Raw genomic sequence first — 20,811 nt, 5'->3', positions numbered from 1 at the left:
AGCTGTTTGTGAAACATTAGAGAGCCACTGTGCAACATTTTGTAAATAGATGATCCAGAAAGTTGTACGGCGTTGCTGAAAAACACCTTTTGTGTTTCCAGCTGCTTACCACAAGCTCATAATCACAACACTTCTAAAACTCCGGGAATCTGCACCATAGGATGCTTGATGACAGCGCATAACTCTTGCATTGATGCAGTAGTAGCAGCTCTCAGAAAAAACTCTGGCATTTACTCCCTGAGGAGTAAATATTGACTTAACAGCAACTCCCAGAGCATATGCAAAAGCCATATGAACGATCACTTCCACCAGTGCAGACACAGGCGTTCAGGATGACACCTGCCAGTTTATTCTAGCTCGCTCAGTGTTATAAATCACGAGAGAGAAATCTCCTCTTACATCTGCGATGAAAAGAAGCCAAGAGATCCTCCTCTAATTTCATCCAACCTATAACTCTGTTCTTAAACGGGCACTTTACATACAACATCCCAGTCCCACCAACAGACATACATATAAATGATTCCATGGTAGCAGCCTGTGGAAGTAACACCCGTCAGCATCCAAAGACAATTTTACGTTATGTGGATTTGCGATTTTTAGGTCAGGTCCTTATCTTCAAGCAATCACTGTTTCAAGTTAATTTTTCAGTAAAAGGCTGGACTAGTGACAGTTTGGAAAGCACAACGCAATGGAATTTCCTCCACCCAGCCTAGCGGGTTTCAGGCGAGGAACAAAAAGGACTTCTCAAGGAAGAGGAATGGACTCTACCAGTTAGGGAGACAGCAAGGAATTAAAATAACATAAGCGATTGCTTTACAACCCCACGAGGTGACCTGTGTCACCTCAGCTCAGTGACCCTGACGTTACCCGACCCACTTCCCAGCCTCCCCTTCACACGGCCCTCAACAGATCGGCTCCACTGTAGGTCTCCCTTATTCTGTCAGGAGAGCACCTCTCTTTGCTCTGCATGGGAGAACCTTCCTGCTAAGTGTCTCTATGGACAATAAATACCCTAACAGATTATTTTTTACTCTGAAATGTGCCATGAGATGTCCTTGTCACTCCAAGCCTCACAGGAATCCTCAGAGCATTCCAGCCCGCAACAAGCACTATAAAATGCAAATAACTACCATCATCAGACTTAGTACCCAGTTGGAAGGGTTTATTGCCAAGCTGCCGGCAATTCTTGACATAAAATTAGGCCCGTAGATAATGAAGCTAGATTGCTACCTACTGGCACAGACTTTTGAGAGCATGACTTCATGGTTCTGCATTAAGTAACCCAAGCAGAAGGATGCAGTGGTAAACTGGAGCACGTGTAGGTGCACCCAGTATGTGCTTGTTTGCAGGTTCCAGTGAGGAATTTGCATGTGCATCCATAAGAGAAAGGGTTTGCCTCCACAAACAGATGTTTCCCAGTGCTACCACCATGACAAAGACAAGAAAGTCTAGTCTGCAGTGCTTGCAGATTCACAGCCATCTCATCTGCCCAAACAGCGAATTTACAGTAGTGGTCTCCGAAGTGTGAAACTCTCAGGTATTTCCTTCTGACATGAACAGCTATCTAACAGAGGTAAGGACAAGACCTCAAATCCCATCTGAACTGTAGCGCAGCCAAGAGCTGAACATCCATCTGCAGAGATAAAATACCAGCACATAAACAAGCTGTGATGGCTCGTTTCTTGAAACCCAGCAAGAAGGCAGTCTAATAAGGGAGTCACTTACACATCCTTAATTATGCTGGCTCCACAACAAGTTTAACTATCATCTAGGCAATTCCAAAAACACGGCAATTGCAAAATAATTTATAACTCAACCATAACTGCTTATCGTGAGTAATGTACATTGCATGCTATTTTCAGATGATAGCAACACAGCGAGGGGTAGCACCCTGATTTGGCAAAGGTCCCTAAAGACTGTCTTTCATTAACCCCAGAAAGAAGAGAGAGAAAGCCATCATCATCACCACCACCACCACTCATCTACTTCTGGCATCCCAGAGCTAAAGGGAACATAGGGATACTCATCCTGATATAACATGTTACAAAATAGTATTCCCCAGAGGATACAGGCAAGCTTATATAAGCAGCAGTGAAACTGGGCAACTTTCCAGCGAATTTATCCAACTGCCTGCAGTCTCCCATTTCAAGGTAGCTGAAATGCTGAGCACTGAATAAAGTCATTTGATCCACATCCCATGTATTTTAATAAACAATGGGAAAGAACAGACACCTATTAGTGTTTGCTAATTTTTATTTCCTAAAACACTGAAATGTAAAACATCCTCCTCCTTTCCCCCGCCTTCACAGTCCCTTCTAGTTTTAAGTCACTCACAGGCATCTCCAGCACTGAAACAAAAAGAAATATGTGTTTATGAATAGAAGCCTTCTGAGTGTTTTTAAAAAACAAAAATGCTGTACCAGATACGAATTTAAAAAAAAAAAAAGTAAAACAAAAAAAAAGTTTAACGAAAGCACTGTAAACGCTAAGTGGAATCTCTTTTTCCCTTTCCAGCTCCTTCCCTCTCTCTTTTAACTCCATTCCTTGAAATAAACCGGGATCACTGGGATCATGTGGTAGTGGTCACATGAGCCAACTTCACACTCTTTGCTGACCTCTTAAGAGAAAGTTTAGACTGGATGGACCTATCTACTAGAAGGGAACAGATGAAGGAGCAATGCTACCGTGTTGTTTGCGATATCTGCACATTTTTATTTTTATGTCTCACTTTTCAGGTTGGAAATTGATTCTGCCTGACCTCCAGAATGAGCGAAAGAAAAGTCTACAACCTGAAGGGACAGAAAGCTGGGAAACAGATTTTCAGTGAGATCACTTCATACCTCTTCATAGCTTGTGTTTACTTAATATCCACCTAACTTCAAGGATCCTTTACATTTTGAAGAAGAACTAACTGTTGCTAAGTTCTGAACGCTCTCCCTTTCAGTTACAGCTTGATAGGCTGAGATGTACACGCTGCTGCCCTCTGCAACTCCTCCACCAGAACCAAGAAAAAGCAATTTCACTGCTCTCTTTATTGCTAAGACAAAATATAAGCCCAACAAAATAAAGGATTTTCCTTAGATTCCCCTGAATTTCTCATTGTTTAGGTACCTTCCATGTTAAAATAAATTTAATCCTACAAGACAGGGGACTCTCACAACCAGATTGCCAAGGATTTGGTTTCCACAGCAGCCAAGATTCCTGGAAATCCAGAAGCATCTGTACAAGGCAATACTGCATACAGCCAGACCACGCCTGAGACCTGCGGATACGAGGAGTGCCCGTCACAGCCCGCCGAGCACATGCTCAAGGCAACCCCACTTACACAGAGGCCTGGCCAGTAGGTCTGACTTATCTGGGATGGCAGAAAGCCAGCAGTCAACACCGTGCCCACGTCCTGCTCTGTTCTTGCGTTGGGCTGAGGTTCTGCCGTCACTTCCCAAAGAGCCTACACAGCTCGGAGGGTAAGCGGTGTAAATCCAACACAGTACGCCTGGCCAAGTGCAAACACAAAAGCAGCAGCCTAAATTATGTTCAGACACTCAAACAAAAAAACTCCTGTTGCTCTCCCTTTGTGCCTAACGTTTACGTCTAAAGGTAACGTTTTTCCCCATAATTAAGGAGTCTGAAATACAATGTTTCTCTGAGATTCACCTATTAAGAAAACTCATGTTAAATTATTCTGTATCAACTACTCTGCACCTACATACAGGCTCTTACTCTGCAGTTAAAGTACTGGTCCCATGAACGACAATGACTTCTGTCTAACAATGCTAAAATACTGATTTTTGACAGGTTCTCAGTCCAACTATGGCAACCACAAAATTCACCTGAAATCTGTTTAAATAAGAGCACCACAGAGGAGCACAGACCTCTTTCTTTCTTTCCTTCCTTCCTTCCTTCCTTCCCTTCTTCCTTTTCTTCCTTCCTTTTCCTTCAGGTCCTGCTTTTCTTCCTTTCTTTCACTCTTCCGCTCTCTCTCCCTCTCTTGTAAATACCTGGTGGAATTTTTTATATCTTTGCTCAAGGTTCTTATTCACTTATAGATATAATTATTTTTTTTAAGAGTAGGCTTATTTTTAGCATCTGTTTTGAGCCTTGAAGATAAATGTAGCAATAAATCACAGTCACTTGAAATATTTTTTCTTACTTGAGATATTTTGGTATCCTTCATACTAAGGTTATTTCTCAGAGAAAAAAAAAATCGTGGTGCCAAAGGAAATGTATGCAAGGCTTTAATTCCGATTTAAGTTAGATGGCTGAAGAGAAAGGTCTTTGGGAATTTAAATAGCAAAACCAACCTACCTCCCCCTATCCTCTGAACAATCAAAAGAAAGTGTTCAAAGCTGAGAACAGGAGTATGAAATTGTTTCCACTCTTATATATGCAACATTAACCTCTATCATGTCGGCAAACAAAATGGTGTCTTGGAACAGATATTTTAAGCTCAGGGAGACTGTCAGAAGAAGATGCTGATGCACATCAAATTTAAAATATTAAATAAAACCTATCATCATAAATATTTTTCCTTGACCAATACTTAGAAAACATGGCACTGACTTAGATTGGGATGAATGCTGGGAATGAAGTTGGGAGAAATCCCTTGAGGGATTCCAGATCCATGCTTTTTTGGCAGAGGCAGTGTGATCCTGTATCCGTCCTGGTGTTTGAAAGATGCCAACGTCCACTCACTCTAACTCTTCAGCCAAAAGTCTCTGAAGGTAATAAATAATTCATCGTACACACATTCATAAAGGAGGTTTAAAATAATGTTCAGATAACAGCTTAGAAGTCTGGCATTTCTCTAAGCAAAATTGTGCTGTTTTCAGTTTTGCTTTCCAGTGAGAGGTGTGATCCATTATGAAGGCACTGCAAAAAACAAGAGAGTTCTGTAGCAGTTTGTGACTAATATTTAAATGTCAATTAAAATAAAAGGATTCCCATGCTGCTCCTGTGGAAGTCAATGGCAGTTGTGCCACTGGCTTCATGACAGAAGCAAAGTTTGTATCTTACCAAATCCCTGAAACCTGGAGTAGTTCAAACTACAAGGAGTCACTCTAATTATTACAACTGCATGGGAACTAAGTCATAATTATTTTTTTCTTTTTTTCTGATCATACAGAAGAGCCTTCGAATAGGACATTTGCAAAAGAAAGCACATTTCCAGGATTAGGTCCTGAGATAGATAGCTTCATGAGAAGTTATCTCAAGTTTCAGAGATGAAGGTTATAATTCAGTGATCAAGGGTGTTGGGATGTCCCACGGAAGGGAACCAACTAAAAGACAATGGCTTGAGTAAGGAGATTGGAAAGCTATACATCAGATTAAATATTCAGAGCCTGGACTAGTTGAAGTTGCTAAAAATCCTTTCAGTATTTCAGTGAGTTGTGGACTGGGGCCTTAAACGAAATAAAGCTCAGTCTTACCACTAAAGAACAATGTGAAATTATGACTATGAACACATCTTACCGCGCACCTTTACGGGGTTAATTTTGTCTCATTCCTGTCGATCCTGCAAGTCGGCAAGCTAAGCGGAACAGTTGAGGTGTTGAGGTCTCCCCTCTCCCGTTCAGCAGCCACCATCCCTGCTGAGGTATCCTCCTGGCTGTGAGAAGCCGCAGCTTCCCGGGCACTTCCAATGGGAAAACCCATGGAGTTGAGAGGGAAACGTGGCAGACGGTGCAGCCGCCTCCTGAGCCCGCTCCACACGGCTACGCCTTGCGGTCAGCACTGAAATCAGCCCAGGGTTAAGGGCTTAATCATCACAGGTGCCGAGCACCCTGGGGAGCCTCGAACTCCTCGCGGGGCCCAGCCTCTGCCCTCCTCCCCTCCAGCAGAAACACAAATCCAAAAATAAAAGCAGGAAAACAGTTTACGAGGAGCATTTTATCTGAGTTAAAGTTGGAGCGGGCTGTAAACTCCCACGGGACATCTAGGTTTACACACTTCGGATGAAACTGTAAATTGAATATTAAACATACATTTTTATCAAATCATATTTCTCCCACAGAAGGCTGAGGACTGCCTGTTTATTTTTTTAATCTGATTCGCTATGTTTACAAGTGGTAGGAAAGCTGGTTGTATCAGCCGCTCCATCTTTTTAGTTCTATTCGAGTGACTTTGATTTTGTTTTTCTAACACCGCTAAGAAAACTATAATGCAAAAAAAAAAAATCTATAATCTGTGAAAAGGCCCTCTGAAATCCATCAACCAAGTTGTAGCCATAATTGCTTCCCTGGCTTATCAAAAAAAGGCTCATTTGCATTATCTGTTATCTTTAGATACCCATCCTGGTCTATAAACAGAGTTATCAATCCCGTTCAGAGGCCAGTCCACAAATTGAAGTTTTCTATAAAGGGAATTAGCTATAAACAAGCCCGAGGCAATTTTCTTTGACAGCCAATGGTAAACCATAGGAAGTAACTTTAATAGTGATTTACAGTTCTTCTCTGGTTTCCATCCAACTTTTCGTTCTTGTGCTTCTGTTCCATCCAAAAAGGAATTTTTCAGATGTTCTAATTTCCCATTCAAGATGCAATCAATCCCAACTCTAGGTGTGTCTAATCCAATTTTTACGGTATGTTCATGGGCCAGCACCAGAGAAAAAGAACTCTCTTTTTATTTTCTTTCAATTGCCTCTGCTGCAATCACAAGACTTGTCATCTCCTGGTGTGAAATGCACAACAGTAGAAGAGAAAGCGAAGGAGATTTGAGAGAGAGAGAAATGAGCCAACCTACCAAAAAGAAAGAGGAAAAGAGATACATGAAAATAACATTAACACTTTTGAATTATCCTACATACCAAAAGCTTCCATTTACCAGAATAATTAATTAACTCAAGATTTTTGAAGCCTGTGCAGAGTTTTTAAGTTCCTCATTTAAATCACAATATGCTGTTAGAAGTGGGGTATTTAGGAATGGACTCCAGCTCCACACCACCCATCTCCCTCATCTGTACCACAGTGAAGTCAGATTCCAGTCCTGTATCGCTTGCTCACGCACACCACCCTTACGGACACGAGCAAACCCCGTTGCCCGACGTCCCACACCACCGAGAGTCAGAGGACTGCTCCTCCTTTCCGAACAAAAGATCTTTTCTCTTAACAGCTTAACATACATTCTGGCTAACTCTGAACTTCCAAGAGACATACGTTTAAAATACTTATTTTTCAATCTCTAATTAAAAAATATCTCTAAGCCACTGACACACACAGGGGATCTTAACGTGCATCACAGGCACAGCAAAGAAATAACAAGCAGGGGTATGGTTCCTCTCTGGGTAAACTACAGCAAATTCAGGTAGAACAGCCAAAACCCCACTGACAAGAGACCTATGTGGTTTTAAATCTGTGAGAGCTGCTGCAGAAGAACAGAAGAGAATTACACCCAAGAGTTTAGCAATTAATAAATATCCCCTGTATCAACAAGAGACCAATAGAAATTGCTTCCTTTTACATTAAGGAGAAATACATTTGTAACTCAGACCATGAAGCCTGTACACCCTCCTATTCCTTTTCTCTATATATGCATATACGTGGGGGGCATATATAGATAGATATATATATGTGTATATGTGCGTGGGTTATTTTTCCCCTGATTGAAAGCAACCCTAATGGGCAGGCACTAATGGATTTGAAGTGATAAGGAAAAGGCGGACATGCAAAATGCTCCAGAACTTCTGTTCCTAATCAATCACCAGAGATCAGTGACATCATTCAAGCCTTTGATCAGAGCTCCCCTTTCAAGCTTAAAAAGGGGGACAGATTGACCCACACCAGCGGAGGGACTGAAGAAACACCTAGGATACAATTCACAGTGAAATATGAGAAGTCACCGGCATCCCTCTTCAGAAAAACTATCCCTTCCCACCTTCCTCAAGGAATACAGCGCGCATTCCAGAGCAACCAAGCACAAACAACAGATTTAGCTCTTTCCCAAATAATTAGAAAACAGCCAGGGAAACAACACCTCACAAAATTCTTTCAGGTTTTATTTTCGAAGCCTGCATGCACATTTTATCCCGAGCAGGCCATTTATTACGTTTGCTTGCGTTTAAAAATCTTCTCAAGTCCATTAGTACAAAAAAAAAAAAAAAGGTAAGGAACTTATTTTTCCAAAATGCCTGAGCAGCTTTAGCAACTAAAGGCTGACACCCATTTTTAAAGAAGAAATAATTTTCAGGAGAACCAGCATCACGGCAAGCATTCGCTACACTTAGCCACCGGCCTTTGTCCACGTCAGGGCATTCAGGGAGTTGGGATCACTAATCCCACTTCAGCTAAAATTGAGCTCCATTGTTTCTCAGTTCATCTGAGTTTCCATGGCACTTACTAGGACTTAAGTGTTATTTACTTAGTGCGGTTTGTTAAAAACGAAAAACAATAACTAAGTCTTAACGTGAGCATCAGGTTTGGAGGTTTTTTTTTTCCTTTTTACTCTCAATAAGTTCAAGATGCAGTCAACATTTTAGAGCCTCGGAGACTTCTTCCATCTAAAAATCTTCAAGAAAAGCAAAAGTTGAAAATAGACCTGAAACCGTGCACTTCATTGTTTTGGCTTGGTTTTCCCCCATCTGTATTTTTAAAAAATCTAATTGAGCTTCCTGAACAGCAGCAAAAATGTAGTTTATTATCTCCCTCATCAGGTGATCAATGATTTCATTAATAAGACAGATAACAAAACTGTCATATCATCGACACAGTTATGAAAGATGATCCTGGCTTCTTGCTCCATTTTCCAAGGTCTGGGATTCTCTGTGGCAGCTCTGAGTCCATTCAATATTTTCCACAGACAGAGAAAAGTGAAAATCCATTTTGAAACCAATTTCAATTAGGATCTAGAAGCTGTTATCACAGGTGTCGCAGAATGGGCCCGTAAGTGGAAATGTCGCCTATCCATTCTGAAATGAAACCTTATCAGGGGCTACGAAGATGGCTGAGGACAGCCTATCTGTAAATTACTTTTCGTCCTGTGTTAACTCAACCCTAGTTCTGTCATATAGAATTCTTTCCAGCCCCTCGTAATAATCTAATGACTAACTAGGCGCTGCACCAAAACGGCTTTTATTCTGCTCGGGCTTCCCCCGCCGAACGGGGCTGCAAATGCAAATAACCGGAGGCGGCCAGGCGAGCCAGCGTATTTAGTAATATCATTTAAAGCTCTCATAGTTTATTACGGGGAAGTAACGGGCTTGCATTCTGAAGCCTGTCTCCACCCATTGCATTCCTGGTGATTTTTCAATTGCAAACTCCAAGGCCCAGTTATTTCATTAATTCAGCACCCAAGTAGTGAGGCTTTTCTCTCACATCTTTCAGTCTCCTTTTAGCAAATTATCCCATGACGGAGGATTTATTCAGTCAAAGACCTCGGACTTTGAGAGGCAACAAAAGAATCAAGAGACTTTCTGGTCCACCTGCCTGGCGAATGATGAGGCAGGGTAAAGCCTCCCCTAGAGAAACCAATCAAACCATTGTGTGGCACAGTCAGACCTTTTCAACTGTCAAGCCAGGAGAGCAGGAAAAGAGATGAAAGAACTCAGGATGAAGCTACCATTTACAGAACCATGTGGGAATGGTCTCCGAAGATTTAATAATTGGGATGGAACTCAACTTTCTGAAAACTAAAAGAAAGAACAAAAAAAAAAAAAAAAAAAGGAAAGAAAAAAAGAAAAGGAAAAGGAAAAGAAGAAGAAAAGAGAGAGAAGAGAAAGGAGAGAAAGGAGGAAAGAAAAGAGAGAGACGAGGAGGAGGGGAAAACAATACCGGTCAGGCCCAGAAGGAACTTTTCTACAAAATCCTCTGTTGTTATGTATGAACCCCTACGCTGGAAAAGAAAGAGAAAAGCAAGCACACGACGGGGACAAAGAGAGAGCAAGAAAGAGAGCGCACAGTTTGTAATACTAACTTAAGTTTCAGCAATTCATCATCTCATCTTAGGAAAAACTCCATCAGTACCAATCTGTTCTACTAAGCAGAACAAAAAAAAAAATCCCCTTAGTTTGGGATATCTGCACGCATTTTCAAGCTACTGCATGTGCGGGACTTAAATTTTCACATTTCCACTTGGCTGCATGTGGAACATGCATGAAAAGTCGTACTAAATGCATGGAAACCAGCGTATTTTAAGTGGTTGGCATGTGCAAAGAATGTGCACACACAGCTCCTGTGTAGCAAGACTCCAGCTGATTGCAGGCACACGATTAGGAACTGCTTTTTGATAATCTGACCCATAAAGCCTTACGAGCCAAATTTTAAAATCATCTTAACAAAACCCAGTATTTCCCGTGTGCTTCTCTTCTCCAAAGTGCCTCTGCGCACTTGAAATATACATCCGTCAGTAGGTCCAGATCACATTTACAAGTAAATCAACATTTTTCTGAATTGCCAGCCTTACGAACAAAAATAGAATCTGCAAATTAAATTGGGACCACTTGCAGTATACATCAAAGGCAAAGACTTTTAATGGGAAATAAGATAATAACACAGCAATAAAATCCATCTCATTCCCTCTTAGCTGGGATGGCAAAAGAATGCATCTCCCTCTCCTCTCCTCCCACCCACACCCCAAAATAATGAGATATGGCTTGGAAAGAATACAGAGAATGTAGTTTTAATACACTACCTTCTTTACATGATCACATACCGTACCCTAAGCACACTGCTCCCACTTAATGGTGTATGTATTTAGTAATAATTTCTATGTAAGCAGAAGCTGAGGTTTTTTCCAGTAAAGGGGAAGAAAGGAAAAAAAAAAAAGGAAAAAGTAAATAGAAAGATACAGAGCAGGGATATAATCAAATGCAACACTGATGCCTGATTATTTCTTTTTAACTGGAGACAGATATGAAATAGAAAAGATCTAGAAGAGGAAAGACTAATGCCATTTGAAAACCTGTTAAGTAATTTAATTACTTCAACTGCCTCAATTTACACAATCGTAACGCCAAATACTGTGCCTGCCAGAGGGGATGCCTGGTTTTAAGTCAGTTAGAAGGATTTTTAAAAATTCTTTTTATTTACTTTAAGAAGAAGATCAACTCCATGTAGCTCCTTCACTTGCAGATTCCCAAGGCTGGTCTCTTTTCAGGACCCAGGAAAACTCTGAGAATGCAAGAGTTTTCTACCTTTATTTTTTTAGTCCCCTTCCAATCCTCCCCAGCCACCTGGCACCCGTGTGTTTGCTGATGCCCGTTCCCAGCGGCTCGGAAGAAGGTGCCATCGCTCGGAGCAGCAGTCCTGCTGCAGAGCCTTGCCACGCTGCCACGCAGCCTCTCCGCTTTGGTGGCACGGGCTGGCACAGAGGTGCGAGGAGACCATTTCTCTTTTAGGCTATCTTCCCCAGAGACCAGCATTTAACAGCAGCGAGTGAGCCCTTTTCTGGAAGGCTAACAATGTCACTGATGCTTCACCTGCCAGCAACCTTTTTCCTACTAAAAATCAAACCTCTTGGTTGTTCCCTCCACTCCCCAGTACTGTGGGTTTTGAGGTCTGATTGATATTGGACTCCTGCAAAGCACAAGCTACAGAGTATGGTACCGTTGCCATACGGTAGAGACCCATTTTAAACCTTTTTATTATTATCACTTCTTACTCTATTTCAAAACCCAGGTACAATTGTAATATGGTTGCTGGAGAGTTTTGCCTCTTTTTTTGTTTGTTTTTCAGGAAAAAAAAAGTCCCCAGTGTGTAATTCCCTAAATTTAACCTCCACCTTGTCCAGGTGGCAAGCTTCTGCTGCTAACTAATGTTTTCTCCCGATTCCACCTCGTGTTATCCAGCAGGATGTTAAGTCATTACTTACTGATTACAGTGATTGCAGGGATAAGCCACTCAATCATCTCTTTCTGGAACTTGCAAAGGGATACAGGAGGATTGACATTTAATATCCCTTATGCTATTAACCACTGCAGGGAGGGGAGAGAAGGGGGGAAAAAAAGAGGGAAATCTAGGCAGAATTAATGAAGCAATACTGTATTGCACTTGCAGATCATTGGCTTTAGAGCAGGGTAAGGGTAGGGCTGGCTCACTGAGGAACAACACTAGAAAATAGTATCAGGCAGAATGAGTTATTACAGTCTAAAATAAACCCTAACTTGATGACCGAAATTTTATTAGTAAGCATAAAGGACCACGGGTGCATTACTCCAAATGAACATGTATTTAATCAGCTACTCACATCAGATTACAATATACCAAGACATACAGTCCCCGCTTAATTACAACCTCCAATACTTTTGCTTCCAGTACTTCCAAGAATCAGGAGAACCTATCCTCCCCAAGGATAGGTACCTTCTTTTAGTTTATCCTCTTAGGACCTGGACATGGTTACTAGAACAGAAGTGTACACAAAATGTTACAAGTTCAGGTCTTTGCCCTTATTCTTCTGCTCTACCACATCTGACCATTCTACCCTTACTTTTTAGGCTGCTGTATGCTTCCATTACAGATAGATAGGAATTACTTGCAATATTTGCCTTGCTGAAAAACAAAACCCTCAGAAAAACCTACACATCGAAGTCATCACATCCAATATCAACATACTACAGGATGTTGGTTCCTCCTTGACCTGAAAATGAGAAGTGAAGAGGGCCCCTCCATCCCCTCTGATTTCAGGGGAGGAGGAGGGCATCTCCTGATCTCTTTGTAGAATCAGGTCTCATATAATCAATTTGAGACTCAATTTGCAGGCCACTAAAATAGTACAGGCAATGTTTCTTGATACCTAACAACCTCTTTTGAACCCTGACCTCTCAACGGGACCCTGAGCACGTCAGTCCAATGAGGGGGCCAAGAATGGGTATTATGATTAACACCTATTTTATGGTAAGCTTGAAAGCAAGCAGCAGGACAAGTAACCAACTGAAAGTTTAAACAGGAAATGTGATTCTTATGGGGTTGCAGACTGCTGAATACTTCCCTCACTCAACCCTGAAAGCACTACTAGGAAGAAAGAAAAAAAAAATGAGACCTAGATGAAGCTGGCTCTTCTTCTGAAAGAATCAAAGTGGACGCATGAACTTCCTCTCATTTATTCATCTATCAAGCTTGGTTTTAAGTTACATCATCATTAAGATAATTTCTGCTTTCTATCACTTTAAAGTATGTTCTCAATAACTATCTGATTCTGATAAAGGTAGTCAAGTCCACAACCTACATACGTTTATAATTAGCTTTTTTTTAAGGCAGAGTAATAGGTTAATAAGAAATATCAGATTACACTGGAACAAGCTCATGGGTCAAAAACTAGACAAAACACATCAAACTGAAAATAAGTGCTTGCCTGTCAGTCATTGAAGGAGTCCCTATACAATAACGGCATTGTTTTAATGCAGCATTAAAAACATCAGTTGCGAGCCAAAATGTGCAAAAAGAGGAAAGCATTTTAGTCACCAACAAAATTCACAAGCCAAACAGTAAATAAATCAGGGCTGAACACAGTATTACAATCTCCTAATGTTCTCCAAGCAATGCTGCAAAGTGCAGCTTTGCCTTGTAAAAGTATTAATTTAACCCTCACAGAAACTCCCTGTACTTTTTAGAAAATAAAGCGAAAAATTAATTATATCCATGTTACAGATTAAGCGAAAAAAATAAATTGCATATAGCTGAGGGCTGTGTTAGGTTAGTGTGGGGTTTTTTGGTCAACGCCTCTTAGGAAGTACTCTAACAATAAATGATTCACCTACAAAGCAGAGCGTAGAGTCTAAGCAAAGCACCCAGCCTGGTGAAGCATTAAAGCGACTGCCTAATTGTAGGTATGCAAATACCGACATTAGGGCCAACAGAGCTATTCCTGTGGCTAAGGCGAGGCGTTGGCTTGAGTACTTGCTGGACTGGAGCTCAAGACTTTACTGGGACTCGGGAGGGCTGGCGACCCCCCGTGCCGGGGTGCAGGAGGGTACTGCGCAAGCGTGGGCAGCATGGCTGTGCAGGCAGAGGAGCCAGTGGAGTTTTCTGCTCCAGCACTGCAGTGTTCAGCCTGACATACCAACTCAGCATGCTGCCGATCTCAGCGACAGCTCATATTGCCAGGCTGCGAGGTACGGCAGCCGAGGAGCAGGCACGCTCCTCGCCCTGCCAGCCCTGGCGCTCGCTGGCAGAGCAGCATGGAGGAGTAGCCGAGAACAAGCCCCCATGCTGGCGATCATCACACTTCAGCAAGGCAGGTCACCGTGCAGACTCCTGCAACGTTCACAGCATTCACCTGAAGATTTCTTTTTAATCCTCGGATTACTTGAAATTACAGGAGGTATCGTATTATCCAGCAGAGGTCTAGCAAGGCAGGCTTCATGACCTGCAATACCAGGTGAAGGGTCTCCAAGGGGAGCACAGAACTAATTTTAATGAGTTTATCAATGCATACCTCCCTTCAGAAAGCCATTCCTCGCACAACTTGACAGAAACCTGTGTGCGCATGCAGCAACTTTCAGGATGATGACCTAAATCCATGCACTGATATGGTAGGGAACAGGGTCTTACTGCTTTGTCTCCAGGAACGTGGCAGGGATGCGCATGTGAGAAGACAAGGCCTGACAACACGGCACCATGGTAGCAAGGTGGTCCGGGACACTGGCCTCATTACTCCAGTGTAATACCAGTGACATGGTCATGACATAAAAAGTATATTTATTTGTTACTGTTATTACTTTGCCAAAGCAGATCAGTCTGAGGCTATCAAATCACACTATACACAAAAGAAAGCTTACTTTATACCCTAGCACAAACTTTTTCTTCATACAGTCTTTTGTGAATTAACATCCCCGTTAGCAATTTTCTTGAGCGGTCTTCCCCTCCTTGGATCTTAGCCTAGCAGTAAATATAGCAGCCAAACAAAGAAGGGGTAAAAGGAACAATTTGCAAAGAAATGTATCCTAGTAAACAGCATGGGTTGGTTGAGATAGATACACAAAATGAAACACAAAGGAGAAAAAAATCAAAAGCTTGCAAAAATGAATTCAAAACAAAGCAAGAGTGGTCCCAAATTACAAAGTCCCACTGGGGATCAAAGTGCACCAGAGACTTTTGTTAGTTATTACAAATCATGATTTTTTTTTTTTACTTTTTTAATCACATGTATTTTAAAAGAAGTTTTAATTTGCTCCAGCACTAAGACCTTCCCCACATGTTTCAGCCTGGAGCACATTTTAATGGCTTAGTTATAAATCCTTGAAATTAGGGGTTTATAATGGAAACGCTGGCAGGCCCTTATCTAACACAGTACAAGCATCTTAGCCATATAGTCAGAGTTTGTAGTTAGGTGAGTGCAGCAGAAATCTTTTTTGTATTAAGCAATGACAGGAACTCAGCAGAAGTGGCTAACGTGTAAACTACGGCCTTCTGCTTGCTTATTGTTTGAGTCTACAGCGCAGCTGGTGCCTTCCAAGGGGCACCCTCAAGTCTGGGCCTCATAACTTGCGTTGCATAGTTAGGGTTAACACACAAGCTGCCCTTCCAGATGACCTTTCCCACTTTCCTTCCCTTGCACCTAGGTTTACACCAGGCTCTTCAATAAACAGTTTGCACATCATATGATTCAAAAGTTTTCCACGCTCAGTATCATTTTAACATAGATTCTGCTACTAGATGTGTTACTCACTTTTGGGAGCTGTTGAAATAATGGCATTTTCTTTGTTTCTTCATGACTGTAAGCTTTGCATAAAACCTGTAATTAACAGCTTTCAATCTATTTATGATCCAAGTTCTGACTCCTTCAGAAGACAGCAGAGCTACTGAGAAAATACTAGTTTCTACATCACACCTCAGACAGCTGTCACTCATGTTACCCTGCCCATGTTACCCTGCAAACTTTGCTAATTAATGCGTTGTCCAGAAGGAGAGGAGCACTTCAGGCATGCTTACGAGGTGACATGAGTATGATAGGCAGGTGCTGCTCTGTAGTGACAGCAGAGTCTTCTGATAAAAACAGCAAGGACCACTCCTCTTTTTGTTATTTTTAAGGGTACCTTACCTTGTTTAACAGAGCATTCAAATGCAAATCACCACCATTTAACATTACCACAGCCCTCTGCAAAAAAAGGCACTGAATCAACAAAAGCTGCCTGTTTTGTAGGAGTGGTGTCTTATATCAACTGATGATGTTCCTGTAGTAATACTCATTCCAGCATTAAAGAACAAAAGATGCAAATGCGATGCAAGCTCCAACTTCCACGCAAATTGGTCCTTGTAACCAAAAATTCATTATCATGACAATCACATCTGCAAGAAGCAAAACTTTAAAACATTGCGACAGTGAAACTCATGTTTAATTTCCTAAAGTTTTGGTATTAGTATTTGTTTTGGTACAAGTTCCATGGAGTCTCTACACTAAGAGGAAATTTTTCATATCCAGGAAGGAATGGAGTTTTTTCTCTCTTTGAAGCCCAACCCTGTATCTTTGGGAAGTCGTTTTCTTGAATATACATGAAGGCAGATTAGAAACCCAAACCTTGGAGATCCTGGTGACTTCCCTAAATGCAAAGACTAACAAGACCAACCCTTACCCAGTGAAAACAAAGGTAACTGTCATTACCTTAACCAAAGGCAACCTCAGGCCCCAGGTTACTACATGTTATGACATTAGCATCTCATTCCATTAATAGGAGACAATTCCAGCGACAAAAATTTCTAGGTATTCATTAGACTTAGAATCATTCCAGCTCTTGGGAGTTTGATGGCCCTGACATGCAGTAATATACCACCTAGATGAAGCAGGTAGTTAAGAACTAATATTACCTTTAAAGCTGATAGGTAGACTAGAGAGAGAACGTGATTTGACCACAGGGCAAATCAGTGGCAGAATTAGGCAAAAACAGCTTGAAGGCTTTATTTTTAGCCCTCTAACTCTAAATGTTTAACGATAATGTTAAAGCTAGCCCAAACAGTCAGAGGTATATGCCAATATTGAGTTAGAGTACAAACCCCTGACACATCAAAGAATACGCATATGTGTTTAAGTGTGCATCTGTTTGAAAAGTTGGGCCAATGTGGAAAATCCTGTTATCGAAAAAAAGAAATACAACGGGGAGCTCTTCAGCTAATGCGAACCACTGTAATTCTATTGACAGCAATGGATCTGTGCTGACGTACACCAGCTGAGGATCTAATTTCATATGCCTTAGAAAACTGATGCAACTTTTTCCATAGCTGCTCAAGAGTTCTATGCTCGCATAGGGATCAACTCCAACTAGTAGGTCAGCAGGTGCTGAGTTCGCTTTGAATCTGAAGTCCAGTCACACAGAAGGATACTGGGACATGTGCCATCTAATTTTTACTGACCCACAGAGATTCTCCTCCAGTATGGCTGCAGGATTCAGGTATGTTCTGCTCTGTCTAATGGGAGATGATACATGTTTCTTTGAGAAAGCAGAAACCTTTCTTCAAGATATCAAAGGGAGAACCTGACCTGGACCACAAGCCCAGATGAGTGAGCATGATGGAAGCAGAAAGGGTGAACAGAAAATGTTTTGCCAGGAATACACCAGGACTCCAAAATATGCAGAAAGACATCTTCCATTTTTAGCCATTATTAGACTGCTTTGCAAAAACCAACAGTTCATCTGCAACTATCCAAAATCCACAGGTCTAAACTCTGCCCACACTTTTTCAAGTCATTGTCTTTCTTAATGCAAAGGGAGTTTTGCATTAGTAGGGACCCATACACTCAGCCCTCTTACACTGAACAATGAAACGGCCAGGGCTGGGATTACACACTCTCCAGAGAGGCAGAGAATATGTAAAGTTGTCAAGTGAGGTAATCCCTGGGGAGAATTAAGCAAACTACTCCAGTTTTGCAAATCTACAAGCTGTACATTCACAACTTTGAAATGAATTCACGGGAGGATACACTCTTAGCTTGGTGTTTTGTCCCTGGCCATTAAAGAACTTTGGGGAGGTGGAGGCAGCCCTTTGCGAGGGGCAAGTTTATTTGTAAAAGAAGAGAAGAAAAAAAACCTTTGCCATTAATTTTGACAGAGCTACTTCTGTCTTTTTTGTAATAACTAATTATCTAACTAGTGTAAGAGATTTCAATGGCTAAATGCAAAGCGCTCACAAGCCCTGCCAGGCTAATCAAAACAATTTCCAAAACGCCAAAAACAGGGACTTCCTATAATAAATAACTTAGCACATTTACATCTCAAATTAGAACATCTGGAAGAAAAAGACTACGCCTTATGCCAAAACAGGCCTTATTGTATCCCACCACTTTCCACCACCACCACCCCGCCTTGTTCGTTTTCTTAAGCCTTTCCTTAGAACAAACACTGATCCAGGTGCAAATGCTCAATTCACAAGGAATGCAGTGAACATAAAATTACTGTAGGTTTGGCTGCTAGTAAATCCCTGCTGTTACTCACCATTGGAAGTTGTGCTGGAGGCAACAGCTTTCTCACTGACATCTGTTCGACTGGAGCATTTCACGATGGAATTCTCCACTTTTTTCTTCTCCGTCGTGGTAGAGCTATGGGACTGCGCCTCCATGATGACTTCTCATTACTTCAGCTCTCCTTGTACTAATACCTGAATGGAACAAGAGAGCCATAAACTTTAAATACTATGCAAAAGCCTAGCCCAAAACCACTCACACCTCTCACTTGAAGAAAAGCCTGCAGCACAACTGAATTAGCGGTCTACAGGCCACTTCTGTGTGCCCACCAAATCATGTTTGCGTGCATGAATTCCTGAGAAATTTAAGGAAACACTAACACCAAAAGTAAGTATGTTTGCCTTTAAAGAGAATCAGCATCACAAACCACTATGCTGCTTGATGGGTAGGTCCGTTTTTTTCAAGCCTGTAGGGTTTTAACGGACCCAGGGGAAAAAAGCCAGTATTTTTCTCCTATGTCCAGAGCACTTTGGAACAACGCAAAAAAAATCAAGACAGACCTTCATGTTGACTAGAGAAGCCAAATATTTAAATTTCAACATTCATGCTATCCGAACACACTGCAGCAAGAATTATCCTGTCTATCTCTACACCTTGTCCTACTCGTGTAAACATCTCTCACTTTGTTTGTTCAGAAATCTAACTCAAACAAAAGTGCATTGGAGCAACACCCTGAAAACCACAGGCAAAGGCAAATATTATTGCTAGTGGCAGATAATGAGATCACTTTCTTTTGCATGAAAATGCTGAAAATTGAAAACTCTGCAGAGGTGTGTGTCTGGTTATTCTGCCTTTCCTGGCTGTTCTCAGTGTCATCTCCAAACGATACATTCATTTTATACGCCACAGATCACTTCTCCTTATTCTCGGACCTTTGACATTCCTGGCATAAACCCAAGAAGCCCACAAGCTTCCCAAAGGGTGACACTGCTTGTGCAGCAGTGTATCCACGCCAGGCCCCGAGACTGCAGGGATCTTGGGCTGTGAAGAACACAAGCATTCCCAAGCACTGGTCTGCAGCTTAACTTGACACACGCCAGTCTGTCCAAGTAAGCTTTACACAAATCATCAATATTCAGCACACACCATGCTTAGAACCCAAGTACCTAGGTACTTCAGTAGTTTGAACACGATCCTATGCAACAACAAAAAATAATAATAAATAAATAGGGTGTTTTCAGCTCTGAGCAGCACTGCAGTCATTAGCTAAAAGGGTCTGAAACGGAAGGAAGTCGCACTATTCTAGAGCAACATTTAAATGAATTAAAAAACCAAAGGCTTCAAAACAAGCCACAAAGTAAACTATAATGAACTGTAATTACATTAGCAACCTGTTTCCCCAATTCTGACAGGCAAAAAAACCCCAAAAAACAAAAACCAAAAAAAGACTACAAAGCCAATTCATCACAAACACAGCTGTCTAGTAAACCTTCCCCTTCCCACCTCCCTAGTAGGAGTTCTTTTTAATAGCACAATAAAACACTCCAAAGCCTCATTGTTATACAGTAGGGATCAAAGAAGAGCCCAATCACTAAATGAATCATTATTTAGCTAGGCAGCACAGCCAGAGAATTGGACTAGATACCAGAGACTCTCTGCCACCGACCTACCGGTCTAACCTTCAGCTAGGCATTTTTCTTCCCTTGAGATGCTTTCTTGCTAAAAACAGTAATAAGAAAGCTCTGCCTGCCATGGCAGAGTAGTTATAAGAGTACTTTCAAGATCTACCTGTGAAAGTGCTATAAATATTATTGCAATCTGCGAAACGACTTCCTACCAGAACATGAAGGGGAACGTTAGGTGTCTTCAAATATGAAAGAGAGATCTAACAATACTCAACTTGCAACAGCCCTCACTGGTACCCAGCAATGTACAAATCTCCCGGAGGTGAGAGCTCATATGAGCTTTGTAAACAGCACCTCTCCAAATTTCTCATATGCTTTCTCTCCCCTTCCACTTGCACACCTAACGCAAGAGCATCCACAGCTTTGGTCAGTTAAACGTATCAGGCTTTTCAGTCCCTTGTGTTGGCAGAAACTGGGGGGATGCTGGCACTGCTGCCAAGCTGTTCACCCCACGCTGACCAGACCATGCTTGTTTTCTCTGTACAGCCCTGGCCACGTAAGTACCCAGATCTACCTCTACCCAGCCTCCGGGCACTGTGTGAGCGAGTCCTTCAATGTACCCTCTCATGCTCTGACTACCCTCCTTGGAGTTATTTAATATTCTCTAAATAGAGTAGTTTTTTCTGCTGTCAATGAAGGAGTTTTAAAAGCTATACATTTTCAGTTGTGATTATTTTTCTTCTGTTTTGCCTTTTAAGGGCCAAGTCTGCTATTCAGGCAGCATCTTCATTTACATCAAAGAGATTGACTGTGTGAGAGCTTGGAGGGGGAAGCTGCAGAATTTGTCCCCCATTTTCTTCTGTCC

The 20,811-nt window shown here is 41.7% G+C and overlaps 1 protein-coding gene across 2 annotated transcripts in view; it reads right to left on the bottom strand.

Annotated features, from left to right (window-relative positions):
* GLI3 (GLI family zinc finger 3) overlaps window positions 1-18,476 on the bottom strand; it is a gene marked incomplete at both ends in the record, with an annotated part of 195,883 nt that extends 177,407 nt beyond the window's left edge. For both annotated transcript variants that reach the window (XM_082330047.1, XM_082330048.1), the window contains one exon: window positions 18,353-18,476. In XM_082330047.1, coding sequence (XP_082186173.1) covers window positions 18,353-18,476 — 124 coding nt within the window. The remainder of the gene's footprint in view (window positions 1-18,352) is intronic.
* Window positions 18,477-20,811: the final 2,335 nt, after the last annotated feature.

This window comes from Platalea leucorodia, assembly GCF_965183815.1.
Source record: "Platalea leucorodia genome assembly, chromosome: 1".
Lineage (NCBI taxonomy): Eukaryota > Metazoa > Chordata > Aves > Pelecaniformes > Threskiornithidae > Platalea > Platalea leucorodia.
The sequence above is the reverse complement of the archived record's forward strand: the minus strand, read 5'-3'. Positions and strand labels throughout refer to the sequence as shown.